Below are 14,412 nucleotides of genomic sequence, written 5' to 3'. Positions count from 1 at the left end.
TGCAGTGTCTTGGTGCAGCATGGTGAAGCTCTCATGCATTAGAAGGGACAGTGGAGTGCTTTCAGCCACTCTCACCTTTACTTTATGCCAGGTCATACAGTGAACACTTAAGTGTTGTTTAGGTAAAGAAAAGGAAAAGGAAACCTGCAAGCTACCAGAACTGGGTGATTAAACAGTGAATGTTTAGAAAGAAAGTAGACTCATAGTCACAGAGCAACCCTCTGATTCTTAACACCAAATGATACAGATTATACTATATATCTATATCAATCCATCTCTCAAACTTCAATGGTTTGACAATACCTTTAATATTTAGGAAAGAGTCTTTGAAAAACACCACATGTAGAACTTGCTGTGATTAAATTCTGCACATTCTAGCACAGAATAGACACCAAAGAATCAGAAATAATCTACTATAAAATTTAAAAGTAGTATCTGATGACAATGAAGCTCAGTGAATTTCAGCATGTCACTTACAGATGATAAGGCATTCTTCAAGCCCACTATTTGTGCAGATGGAGATGAAGATGCATCGTGCTCCAGCATCTGCTTCAGCTTTTCTCTCTCAGTAGATATGGTGCTGAAAGCTGACCTCAAGGTGAAGTAAACTAGAACCATTTTGTAAAAAGTGACAGTTAAAAACAGCTGCTACCAATTGTATGCGTACTAATTACGTAAAACTTAAATAAAACATTGTTTATGGTGACAGAAACAAGAATTTAGGTTGAGAGATCCAGGGTGGATTACTAAAAACAAGTAATATTAATCAAGGTTATAGGGTAGATTTTTAGTAGGAGAAATGTTTATGGTGAATGCTACTGTGTTGACTATATTAGCCACAGTCAAAATTACTCTGATTATTTGTGACAGATGGCAACAAAGCTAACTAACCACATCTGCTCTTCACTTGCTTTTGTTTCCCAATTAGCTTGAATCTTCAGATGGTCATGATTCTATTCCACATTCCTTTATAAATTCCAGTGGGGGAGAAGAAGAGACGAAAGAAAAAAAATTAAGCAGGAAAAAAAGTAATCAAAAAAAGCAGCTGTAACACATATTGTGCCACAGCTATAGGGTTAGTAGTTTCCCTGCAAGCAAGTCAACTGTGGTGTTGAGTTTTGTTATCTCTTTCTGTAACAAAGAAATTTCAGCTTGTTAGATGATTTAGTGACTCAAAAGGTCAGATCCTGAACGATATGCATGTTATGCTGCTACTTCTACTCCTTCCTGAGGCACTACCACCAGCCTGATATGTTTAAATCAGACAACAGATCATGCAATTTTAAAATCATTGGATTTTTAGAGGGAAAATACACTTTTTAAAGTTTTTTTTTACCCCTAAGACATTTAATCTTCTCTTTAACCACAAGAAATAAAAACATTATTTGAGCAATATTTATTTATGTAGGTTTTCAACATTCAATTAGTTGGAGTATCAGAGGATTTCTGAGGGTCTAATCAAGCCCTGTAATACTATCATGAAAACTGCCCATGCAAAAATTAGCCCATTTACAGGGAAATTAGGGTAAAAAATCTGGGCATGGATGTGTGAAAAGAGCAATGATCAAGAAATCCCTGATACTCGTCTCTTCTAATCATCCACTCTGAGTTAACCTGAATCATCACTACTTTGTTAATAAGTTATGTAACCCAATTTAGTCTTCTAAAAAATTAAAGTATTTTCCAACACTGCAAACCATTACCAAAGCTAATTCTCATACTATCCAAAGAAATCTTTAACAGTATCACAGGCGGTGGGGAGGGAGATATATCCACTATGATCTATTCTGTTAGGTTTTCATACAGAGATAATATGACCAGAATCTTCAGTGACCTTAAATACCATTTAATATGCTGTATACTAACTTTAATTTTCAAGTATCATTACGTACTAAAAACCGTTACATTTTATTTAATTTGTATCAAAAAGCTGAAGCAAACGGTTTCTTCGCTATTATTTTTGGAATGGGTGTGCTATAAGTAACTTTGGAAAAACATTCTTTGTCCTCTTAGTAAATTGATACTGCAGTAAACAGTACCAGGTTAATTGTCCCTTCTAATGCTTGGATCAATACAACCAAAATTTCCAACATGGACATTTCTGGTAAGATGATCTTGAATAGGTGATTTCTTTGCTCTGCTTAACAGCAGCTTCTCCAACTGCACCCCACCCCCATTTCTTTTCTTTTTTTGGAAAACATACATCAGTTTTGACAACAATTGACTTTATCAAGTTTACTACTTAGATACATTCCTTGCATAACAGAATCAAGATATATCAGCACCAGAGGGGAAAACAAGCAGAGAGTGCTTATTGATAACATCAACCATTATCGTGTGCCAAAGGGGACAAAGCCAATACTTCCAAAAGCCTTTCAGCTATAAATGCTTAAGTGCCTTCCTCATCAAGATCACTTAAGTAATAAAAATGCTTCTGGTGCGAGGGTGATGGAGCAAAGCACTGCTAATGAAAAATGATTTTGAGGGAAAAAATATTTCTAGCCAAGCTCCCCTTCTGGCTGCTTTGCATGATTTTACTCTTCTTATTCACTAAAAATAGGTTACTACCATAGCAACCCTTGCATCATCAACAAATGTTGACTCTGAAATACAGGGAAGCACACCGAGTATAGAAACATACATGTGCTCATACGGACACATATGCGTGCAAACACAAAAGAGTATAATCTTCTGTTGTGTTTCTAACACAAAAAGAGTATAATCTTCTGTTGTGTTTCTAACAATTGATTTTAGGTATTTTACCTCTTGGCCAAAAAAAAAAAAAACAAATGAACAAACAGCTAGGTTTTTAGCACATAAAACAAAGGGCTGTCCTCTATTAATTAAAAAAAAAAAAAAAAAATCAAAAATGATGATTAAGCCACCTTTTTTAAGTGACCCACAAGTTCAACATTTGCAATTCCTAAAGGAAATTAAAGGGTGTTTTCTGCATTTTCTAAACATTAAACAGGAAGCATTCTCAGAAGTCATACCATTATTTAAATTGTGACGATATAAAACCATATACAGAAGACAATTTCATTTACCTTTATGTGCAACTTGAAATAAGTCCTCTTGCATTTTTGTAAATTCTGATGATGTTTCAGAGCCATCAGAGTAATTTTTCTCCTCTACAAAATCTATTGTAGATAAGTTTGGATTGGAAGCATGCAGTCTCATAGGGGCAGAAAATACTGAAGGCACCTGTAAGGAGGATGGTCATTTGTGATATTTTTATAAACTGTAAGGAAAATTTTGTTTTATTGTACCCACCTGGGTTACATGTTGGAGACAAAAAAATGAAATAATTACTGTCAATTACCAGTAAGCTTAGAATGGATGACACCTGGCAAATGAAACCTGAGCTACGGCTTTGCCCAATATACCATAATGGGATAATTGGCAAAACTCAAAAAACCAAGTCCACTGAGAGCTGTAACATATGCTATATTATTCCCCCCACCTGTAAGTATCTAATCACATGCAAATGTGCACAAAACTATCTAGAGAATTTTAAAAATCTGTACTGATTAAAAAAAACCCACCAGCACAGCCCCCCATATTGGAGACAGACTGAAAACATGGGTAAAAAAAACATGGCCAGTCTCCTGAAGGTAACGGGACAGATCCTATTGCAGATATCAAGGACAACATATTTGTGTTTTGTCAGGTACATTACCACTTAAAATGAGCTAGCACAGGACACTGCTTGGAAAGGATTCGTATTTCCTAAACAGGTCATGCCAAGAAGTGATCAATAAGGTTTGGAGGAAGATGAGCCCCTGGAAGGACTGAAGTTACCTGTAACGTTCCTTTAGCTTCTTTCCCAACAACTCTGGATCGCCACCTCCTGTGTGTTCTCTTTTCCTTCTTTGGGCTTTCAAAAGGTCCAACCTTTTAGCAACACACAGGACAAAAAACAATACAGATTGCCATATATCTAACAGAGCTAAGGAAGAAATAACTTGATTCTTTAGGATTAGGGTTGGTTTTTTGAATTGTAAGGGAATATGCTTTTTGCTTTTGTTTCTAAACAACAAACCTGCATAGCATTTATAGCAGGCGCTGAATATGTCCTGTGAAGAACATCCATGCTCTGTAACAGCTGGTTCATTTCCAGTAAATATGTGTGACAGTTGGAGAGGTCTGTTTAGAACAAAAGAATATTTTCAGTTGCCCTAAAGTAACAGACACACTGACAATTTTTTTTCTTTGTAGGTTAGTCCTATTTTGATTGTAGCTAGCATAAGTTATTCACTGAGTAAAAGCACAGTATTAGACTGCTGGATAAAAAGATTGTGTACTATCTTCAGGTTTAAATTCAAAATACTGAAATGCATCTATATAGTATGTGTAATGATCATGATATTTTTTCCCAGTTGGTTGCAGAAAAATGAGAATAATGTGATAATTACTGCAATTTTAGACTTGTCAAAGCTCCTCATGGTGAGGGTAACAATGACACAGTCTTCAAGTACATTCAGAGCTAGAGGTGAGGTTCTTCTATATTTGAGATGAAGTTCAGTGTAGGCAGAAATATAACAAATAAATATCACACAGACACTAACAGCATGAGAAAGATCTTCTTGCTCTTAGGAAAGAATGAAAGCAGAAGGTGACTCTGAAGTACAAAGAATTAATGCTTTTTAAATTAATAGATTTTGATGCTTCCCTTTTTTGAATACCCAGCCTAAGGAAGTTCAAATCTTACAACTGAATGTGATTCTCCTGCATAAAAGAAAATGTATTGAAATATATAGGTTTCGTGAAGAGGTGTCCACAACTGATATATCCACATCCAAAATTACTAGTCCTTTTGCAAACAACTGAGTAGCCACTAATCAACAACTACCTCTTTCCTCCCTCCAGTTTGAGAGAAAACTCTAACAGTAATGATGACTTAGGGTATAATACTTTTGTTGGTAAGAAAAACTAGGGGAAATATTAGGCTACTTTCACTTTCCTTCAAATATCATTACCTCTTGAGCATTTTTCCATGTCTTCAGAAGACTGTAGCCAAGAGGAAATCCTAGACTCATTACTTGAAAAGGAAAATGACAAGTTACCTCCAGCTGACATTGAATTCTGTTTGGTCAAGCTGCCTGTCTGTTCAAAAAAAAACCAAACAAACAAGCGAATTATTAACAAACATTATTTTAATGTTGTATACACAAATTTTGACAATCAACAGTCGAGTTCCATGATCACAGCCAAAGACATCAATTACATGAAGGGAAAAAAGTGTATGATCTAGACTAGGTATACAGTCATTGAGCATAATGGCAGGTTATCTAACATAATTACTGCCTACAAGCAGTAGAAATACTAAAGGAACCATAAAATTTGCTGAAAACTAAATTTTGAGGAAGGGCAAAGTTCTGCATAAATTAGGTCAACTTAATACAATTAAAGTACCATATCTGAGCAGGATCAAATTTGGACATTCTGTTCCTCCTACACGGTCCCCAGAGAAGCCCCAGAAGTAACTTAAATGTACCATGCACATGTTTGTTAAAGCTATTTTTCAGGGTAAAAGCAAGATGCACTAGATATTATTTCAAAATTTTACTTAAAGTTGTATGATTTCAGCACACACTTGGCTCAACAGGTCTTAATACAGGTATGATCACACACCTCATCTGGGTAAATACTACCCTTTTACAACATCTCTGTACACATCTTCAAACTTAGCTCAATTTCAGCAGTGTCCACTATCAGGTGTGTCAGATGATGCTAGAAATTCTGTGTAAGAGCTAACTGAGCAGTACAATTAAATAGTTTCCAATGTGAAGAAATTTCTGCCCAGTACTACTACCAGTTGATCGTGGCCTCTAATGCTGTTTTCTTCTGTAATGTAACTACAAATAATAGCCATTCAAATGCTTAATTACTTGTACACCCTACTAAACTTTTCATTTTCAATAATACCTACATCAGGAAGTGGCACAAATTACATGCTTTGTCAACATCTTGTTTAAAATCAGTTTTAAAATGTTTCACCTTAAGTGCCATTACACAACACGTTTACTGGTTATAAGAAAAGCTGACTAAATTGTTTGGCTCTTCTCTGAAGCATACTATTTACAAACTTTGTTACCTCCTGCTCATCTTATATCAAAGCTCTGTTAGTACTAGTTTTTAAATCTATTCCTAAGAAACATCATCTACATCTCAGTCTGTTGCAGTCTTCTTAGATGGTCTTTTTAAATTTACAGTATAACCTCCAACATGAGTTGCAGAATAAAATAAAATGCACTATCCATGTGACATCATTCAGTACTGTGTCAGTATGCAATAGCAGTAAGCACCAATAAGCACACTTATTTTAAAATTAATCTATGCAGTTTGACTGTTTTATTCCTACATAAAGCTGTATGAGCTTTAGTCATATATATATGTATATCCAAATAATAATCTCAGCACCTTTAAAAGCACAAGTAAACTGAATTTAAAGATGAGGAATTGTGTTGGCATTTTGTGAACAAATTCCATATTTATCTCTTCAGAAATCTCTCTCACATAACCAACTTCTCCAGAATTCATAAACATAAGGGACATGAGCAGGAGGAAAGAAGGAAATAGGCATTGCCAAACATCAATACACAAACAGGCAAGAGTTTGTGTAGCTCCAGTTCACACAGTTTTGCTTTGGATCAGCATGGCTAAGCTTTAGAATACAAGCATTCCACATAAACATATGTAGATATACACAATAAAAAAAAATGTGAAACCCGATCAGGTGTTTCTAAAAGCAAATAAAATACAACTCAAAGTTCACACGTTATATTTTTCTCAAAATAATCTTACTGCTGGATTGATAGCAACTAACATCCAGCTAGGGCTGGTGTAAATTGGCAGAGTTCCATTTAGATTCAGCAGAGCTAAGGTGATTAACTGCAGCTTAAGAACTATCCCCTTCTATTTTTCACATGAAAATAAGTAGGGCTTCTTTGCAGTGAAAATCTGGATTAATAGTCTGAATTAAGTCTTTCATGCCAAAGAAGAAATGGTTAGTTTCCTTGTAGTAAGCATAGATTTTAGATATGCTGGTCACATGGATTCTGTTTTTTTTTTTTTTCTTCTTTGAGAGCACTGGCATAAATATATCATGGACTTTGCAAATGTTCCACTTCTGCCCTTGATATTCTTCCCCACTTCTATCCCTGCTGTCTTTTGGGAGAAAATAACTAAATGGACACAGGAGATTTGCCATTTCTCTGCAGACACAGCCTCAGAAGAGTAGGCTGTCAGAGCCACAGAGCTGCTGGCACCACAAAATACATGCAAACAACTCTTTGCAGAACGGCCTTGTTACTGCAGGGTGAGTTATTATTCTTTCAGCTGCCTGCTCACACAGATCCCCTCCCTCTCAACCCTGAGCAAAAAGCTGTTCAGGCACATGTTCGTATTTGCTAAAACTCATACTCAGTTACAGGATAAAGTGATGAACTACAGGTGCTAAGGAACAAGCCCATTCAGATCATACAGCAATTATCCCAGGGAAAAGAAAACCTTAGACAGCAGGATAACAAGGAGTTGGTTGGTACTTAGGAGACACTCTGGAGCTGACAGAAACAGAGCACCATTTCAGTTGTAGTAAGTAAAACAGTATAGATGTGAGTCACAAAAGACACCAGTGGTTCTACATTGGAGCAGAAGAGCTTCTTTAGGTGAAAGTCAGCCAGTTAATGTACAGACAGCTGAAGGCACACAGGCTGTGTCCAGACACAGAACACACACACTCTTCCACCCACAGCGTGGTGGGTGGTATTTAAATATAATTTTAAATATATTAAATATATAAAATATAAATTCAAATACAAGTAGTGGCCCCAGGTGATGGATTCTTGTATAATTCCCATATGCTCCGCAGCTAAGTAGCCAGTTTCATTAACGTAAAAGGGGAGAGGGTTTGTTAGCTAAAGGATATATGGCAAAATGCTAAAGGGAAAAAAATACCTAGCTGAGTGCTCTTCTGTGACCCAGACTAATATTCACCAGCACATATCATACAAATACTGACATATGTCTCAAAAATTATGAGGATTCTAACTCAGTATACAGTCTTAAAGTCAATATAAAATACATTTGTCTGTAATATATATAAGAATATAAAATGAAAATATAATTTACTGGATTAAAAGAATGAAACATTATTATAAAATTTAACAGCATCATAAAGAAAACTGCTTGGGAGTAAATCAATAAATAATTTAATTTTTCTCTTAACATTTTAGAACATAACTTAAATGCCACCACAAACTTCCATTATGCTCTTTATTTAATAAACACAAATCAGACTAATTTAATTCACCATGAAAGTTCATTATTTATAAATAATAACTATTACCTTTCTACCTGAAGCAGAATCACAGAAACCAGGGACAGAATCCGTAGTAGTAGACACAGGGAAGAAAATATTATTGGTGTCATGAGGAAACATGGAGATTTCATTCTGACGGTACATTCTGTGATGACGGAGTTTTGCTACCCATTCATCAAACAGCTCCTGAGATTTCACCTACACAAAATTTCAGGTTTTATAACATTCACATTCAAAAGTCACTTACAGAGATACTAAGGTATTTTGTGTTCCTTGGACAAGTAGCCTGGTTGGCCTTTATTAGCAAACTATCAGAAGAGTTTTTCTAAGGATGCTCCTATTAAAAATGCATACCGTAAGAGCTTAAGAATGACAGAAAATCACAGGATAAAGTCAGGAAAAAGAGAAACTACAGTTAGTAGTTATGAGTTCCAATGCAGAACACAATAATTAGCAACTTATACATAAAAACCCCTACAATGTAAATAAAACCCCACACATTAAATTTGTCATTTTTAAATTGCCATTATTAAAGTTAGGTCAAAGAAAACAGAAACTTGATTTTGGTGATGTATTTTAAAACTATTTATTCCACAAGGATAGATAAATCCCCATACTTGACCATGGAAAATACTTCCTATAGATAAGACAAAGATATAACTACTGAAAATAAAAGCACTTGTGCAACAAGTGAAAAAAGTGCTAGGTGAAAAGAGTGCTGCTAAACATGAAGCATCTTCAAGGTTTCTGTTCAGAACAGTGTTACTGATTCTGGACTCCAAAACAGAATAATAACACCTCTCAAGTTACAAGTGTAAACTAATCTGTTGAGACTACCAAGTTATTAGTGTAACTAACAGACCTCTCGCTATCGAAAAAAGCAACAAAAGGGCTTCATCATACACAGCTACTGTTATTAATTTGGGAACAAGGTTATAACAATCTTGAAGACCTACCTTCAGATGGTATATCTGCTCTTCTGTATCCAAATCTATACATTTTGTTGATTTCTTTACAGACATGACAGAAAGTCCAACATCAATACAGCCATGAAGTTTTCCTCTCTCTATCTGCAAAAAAGTAAAAATACAATCACTCCAGGATAAAGCAAAAGGATAACCTCCATTCTTTACTGGACATGGGCGGGAATATAATTATCAAAGACGACGAAAGGGCTGAGGTATTTAACACCTTCTTTACCTGTTTTCAACAGTAAGACAGGTTGTCCTGAGGACAGTTGGCTTCTGGAGCTTGTAGAAAGAGATAAGAATCTGAATAGCCCCCCTGTAATCCAGGAGGAAACAGTTAGCGACTTGCTGAGCCACTTGGATCCTCAAAGTCTATGGGATCAGATGGGATCCACCCATGGGTGATGAGGGAGCTGGCAGAAGAGCTCGCCAAGCCACTGTCCATCACCTACCCAGATGATTGGAAGTTGGCGAATGTCATGCCCATCCACAAAAAGGGCCGGAAGGAGGACCGGGGAAACTACAGGCCTGTCAGCCTGACCTCAGTGCCTGGCAAAGTTATGGAGCAGATCATCCTCAGTGCAATCACACAGCACCTACAGGATGGACAAGGGATCAGACCCAGCCAGTAGGGGTTTAGGAAGGGCAGGTCCTGTCTGACCAACCTGATCTCCTTTTATGATCAGGTGACCTGCCTGGTGGATGAGGGGAAGGCTGTGGATGTGTCTACCTGAACTTCAGCAAAGCCTTTGACACCATCTCCCATAACATTCTCCTGGAAAAGCTGGCAGCCCATGGCTTGGACAGGGGCATTCTGTGCTGGGTTAGGAACTGGCTGGAGGGCTGGGCCCAGAGAGTGGTGGTGAACGGGGCTGCATCCAGTTGGCGGCCGGTCACCAGTGGTGTCCCCCAGGGATCAGTGTAGGGCCCAGTTCTGTTTAATATCTTTATCGATGATTTAGATGAGGGGATTGAGTTCACCATCAGCAAATTTGCAGATGATGCCAAGGTCGGGGGGAGTGTCAATCAGCTGGAAGGCAGGAGGGCTCTGCAGCGGGACCTGGACAGGCTGGAGAGTTGAGCTGATTCCAGTGGGATGAGGTTCAACAAGGCCAAGTGCCGGGTCCTCCACTTTGGCCACAACAACCTCACGTAGCACTACAGGCTGGGCACAGAGTGGCTGGAGAGCAGCCAGGCAGAAAAGGACCGGGGAGCTGGGATTGACAGGAAGCTGAACATGAGCCAGCAGTGTGCCCAGGTGGCCAAGAAGGCCAGTGGCATCCTGGCCTGTATCAGGAACAGTGTGGCCAGCAGGACCAGGGAAGTGATTCTTCCCCTGTACTCAGCACTGGTGAGGCCACACCTGGAGTACTGTGTCCAGTTCTGGGCCCCTCAGTTCAGGAAGGATATTGAGGTGCTGGAGCAGGTCCAGAGAAGAGCAACAAGGCTGATGAAGAGACTCCAGCACAAGTCCTGTGAGGAGAGGCTGAGGGAGCTGGGGTTGTTCAGCCTGGAGAAGAGGAGGTTCAAGGGAGGCCTCATCACTCTCTACAACTCCCTGAAAGGAGGTTGTGGCCAGGTGGGGGTTGGTCTCTTCTCCCAGGCAACTATCAGTAAGACAAGAGAGCATGGTCTTAAGTTGTGCCAGGGGAGGTTTAGGTTTGATATTAGGAAGAAATTCTTTACAGAAAGGCTAATCAGGAATGGGCTGCCCAGGGAAGTGGTGGATTCTCCATCCCTGGAGGTTTTTAAGATGAGACTGGATGTGGCACTTAGTGCCATGGTCTAGTAACCACAGTGGTAGTGGATTAAGGATTGGACCTGATCTTGGAGGTTCCTTCCAACCCAGCTGATTCTATGATAAATACTACCTGCTGAAACCATAATTTTCTCCCCTCTCAACTTACTGTTTAGAATGCCTGAAACTCTATTTCTCATTAGCAACAACAGGGAACTATTGCTACTTCCAATAAAATATTGTTGTGTACTTTATAAAGGCCTTAAGGGGTTTCAGATCACTTACATCAGCTTGGCATTTAGAATACTTCAAAATCCCTCTGTCCAAAAAGAAGTATCTCTGTAACCAGAAATGTAGAAAATTAAAAACAAACAAAACACACACAAAAAAACTAAACAGAAAAACACCACAAACACACCCTCCTCCCTTCCCTTTCTTTGGAGAACACTTTCTCTGCTTTTAAGTAACCTTTTTGTCACAAAACCACACCAAGTAAGTCCCACACAGGTGGCATCAAACTTTCAGATACACATTTCTTTCCTACCTTGTGCCAGCCTTTCAAAGGCCATTTCCTCTTTTTCAGCAAGCAGCCCTCCTGCTTCTGTGGCTCCTGGGTACAATTCATTGCTCCCCGGAGTCCTTCTACAATTTCCCAGCTGTCCTGCTTAAACAGAAAATCCAAATGTAGATCTTATTTCTTCCAAAGAACTGAATTGTTAAGAGAGATTCAAGAAGAAGAAGGCTATAAGAAAAAAAACAAAACCCAATTGTTGTTGAAATCTAACCAAAGATCCATCTTTGCACTTTTAAATATCTTCCAAGAGATAAGATTACTTTTTATTTTCATAGAAACAGTACCAACTCAACGTAACATAATTTTTATGACAACATCCTTCATTGCATCTATGTGCTTACCAGAATATTATATGTATATTTTCGTGTACACACATACACACAGTACATAACCACAGCGTAGTCACAAATTAGCATAAAAAATTTTCTGCTATCACAGGCAGAAACAGTCTTATGTTAAAATGATATGTTTTTATAAGTTATGAAGCTAAAAAGAAAAGACACTGAAAATGAAGAACTTTTCTATAAAACTCTTTTGCCCATATTCAGTAAGTCAAAGTTTTTTGCCTGGTATAAATTGCAGTCTCCCTAAAGTAATAATAATAAAATAAAATATAAATTAAAAAGCCAAGGAAGTAACTTGAGTATTGCAAGGAACATGACATAAAGGGAACATGCAAGAAAAATAAAAATGACCTCTTGTCAGATGCAACTGTATTTAAAAGAGAATCTTTTTTGTCATCAGGAACTCTTAAATGAAAGACCCTGCAGCAATATAACAGAGAAGAGACTAAATGTCATAATATTTTTACAGTTTTTATTTATGGAACAACTGCAAATGACAACGTAACATGAGTTTCAGTGTTTCTGATCAGAGATCTCATTAATTAACTATTGCCAGCTACCACGGGGTTTGGCAGATGTAGAACGATAACAACTGACAGGAAATGGTATGTGCTAGTACCATCCCCGTATATTTGAAAAAGACAAACAATACTTTAAAACAGATTGTAATCACAAAAAAAGGACTAGTATGAAATACTTTGGGGAAAATAGAACTATAGCAGGTAGGTAAGTACTCATAGTCCTCCCTGTAAGATACATAGGCAAGTATTCCCAAAAAGAACTTGACTGGCTAAAAAAAAATCTTAAACTAAAAATGAAACAAAACGAAACAAAAATCAGCAAGAGTGCTAATTTTCCTTATTTATCTATCTCCAGAATCCTTAACATTCACTTCTTTAAACTCAGAGAAAAAATTGCCTGTGAAACACGGCATTAAAAGAAACCATCTTCAAAAAGACATTCTTTAATTTCATCATGTTACTGTTGGCACTCCACTACTTCTTTATTATTTTCCTTGTGCTGCGCTTAATGGAACAAACTGGAAAACTGCTCCGCTTTCCTGTTTTGAGTTCAGTCGCTCCACATTCACTACACAACAAGCCGCAAGCAGTAGAAATGTGGGGCTGAGCAGCTCCTGTCATTCAGCATCTCACAGATCACGCAACGATGTCGTGCTACCTGAACGCAAGTCGAGGGTGCAGTTGTTCTAACCAAAATTTTTATCAGGGCACACATTTTTTGTCCCTGCAGATCAGTAGGGATTTGTCAGTTTATCCCTGTCACTTTTGTAACAAATAACTTCTTTACTCCCTCCACCAGTTTAAGAGACGTTTTGACAGCTCCTTAGATACCATTATTTCTAATCAATGATCATGAAAACATTTTTTTCTATTGAAAACCAGAAGTTACACTCCATATTCTTTTTTTTATTTTTTTATTTGTACTACTTTGGGACTCAGAATTCTCAATAATCATGAACCCTTTCCTACTCTGGGGTAAATTACTATGGATCAGATCAGGGAGCAGAAAAGTTACCCATGGATATCGTGAGTCAGAGGGCTGCAGGGAGACAAGAGGCCTCCTGGGCTGTCTCCAGCACATCAGTCCCACATCAGCAGCAAAATCTGCTGGTCGAGCCCATCAGCACTGGTCTTTCACAGGGTGATGAAGCAGAGAGCAAGTCCATGCCCATGCAAGGACAGTTAGCTAGAGCTTACTAGCTGCTGTTTGACAGCTCCTCAAGTGCAAAGACAGCTCTAAGCCTCCACAATTAAGGACCTTTCCACCACCACCACCTTTTTTTTTTTTTTGACAGAACATTCCCGTCTACCATTTTGAAAGTCAAAGAGAAATTATGTTCCACCACCTCTTTTGCCTTAAATTTAAATATAGGCAATTAAATTTTTTCTGAATGGTCTTGGATTTCTCTTTCCTGTAAAGATTATTTATTAACCCTTATATAATCACAAGGACTGGGACTGTTATGATGACAGAGAGCAGACTCTTTATATATCATCAAATATAATGTAATGCTACAATTTACACTAAGTAATACCTGAAATTGCTGCTGCTTAAATGCCCACCTGTGGATAAAATCTCTTGTTCTCAGAACATATGATCTACTAAATAAGCCAATATAAAAAATAATCTTGACATTAGCTGATTTCAAATTGGGGACTTGAATAAAGGCAAACATTTTAAAACATAAGAAACCTGATGGAATTAATGAGATAATTCTAACTAAGAACTAACAGGAGCACCTGCGAGATTAAGAAAAATGTTGTGTTAATGGTTTTGTTTCTCTCTTCTCTGAAGAGCTTAAAAGCTGTTTTGCCCAATTACCAAGCAAGCTATTTCCTTTGTCTTGCCAAAATGTATTAAACTGCAGTACCCAAACACCTAAATTTTCCATGGAGAATTAATCTGGTAGTAGTTAAGACTAGTAAACAGTAGATCCTTTTCAA

General features: G+C 37.6%; 1 protein-coding gene across 4 annotated transcripts in view; it reads right to left on the bottom strand.

Moving 5' to 3' along the window:
* OSBPL3 (oxysterol binding protein like 3) overlaps positions 1-14,412 on the bottom strand; it is a 94,068-nt gene that overhangs the window by 31,039 nt on the left and 48,617 nt on the right. For all 4 annotated transcript variants that reach the window (XM_032704485.1, XM_032704476.1, XM_032704470.1 and 1 more), the window contains exons 4-12: positions 11,574-11,690; positions 11,315-11,368; positions 9,280-9,393; positions 8,351-8,521; positions 4,980-5,106; positions 4,043-4,146; positions 3,802-3,894; positions 3,048-3,204; positions 478-608 (exon numbers count right to left, since the gene is read on the bottom strand). In XM_032704485.1, the coding sequence (XP_032560376.1) occupies positions 478-608; positions 3,048-3,204; positions 3,802-3,894; positions 4,043-4,146; positions 4,980-5,106; positions 8,351-8,521; positions 9,280-9,393; positions 11,315-11,368; positions 11,574-11,690 (1,068 nt within the window). The remainder of the gene's footprint in view (positions 1-477; positions 609-3,047; positions 3,205-3,801; positions 3,895-4,042; positions 4,147-4,979; positions 5,107-8,350; positions 8,522-9,279; positions 9,394-11,314; positions 11,369-11,573; positions 11,691-14,412) is intronic.

This window comes from Chiroxiphia lanceolata, chromosome 1 (genome assembly GCF_009829145.1).
Source record: "Chiroxiphia lanceolata isolate bChiLan1 chromosome 1, bChiLan1.pri, whole genome shotgun sequence".
Classification (NCBI taxonomy): Eukaryota; Metazoa; Chordata; class Aves; order Passeriformes; family Pipridae; genus Chiroxiphia; species Chiroxiphia lanceolata.
The sequence above is the reverse complement of the archived record's forward strand: the minus strand, read 5'-3'. Positions and strand labels throughout refer to the sequence as shown.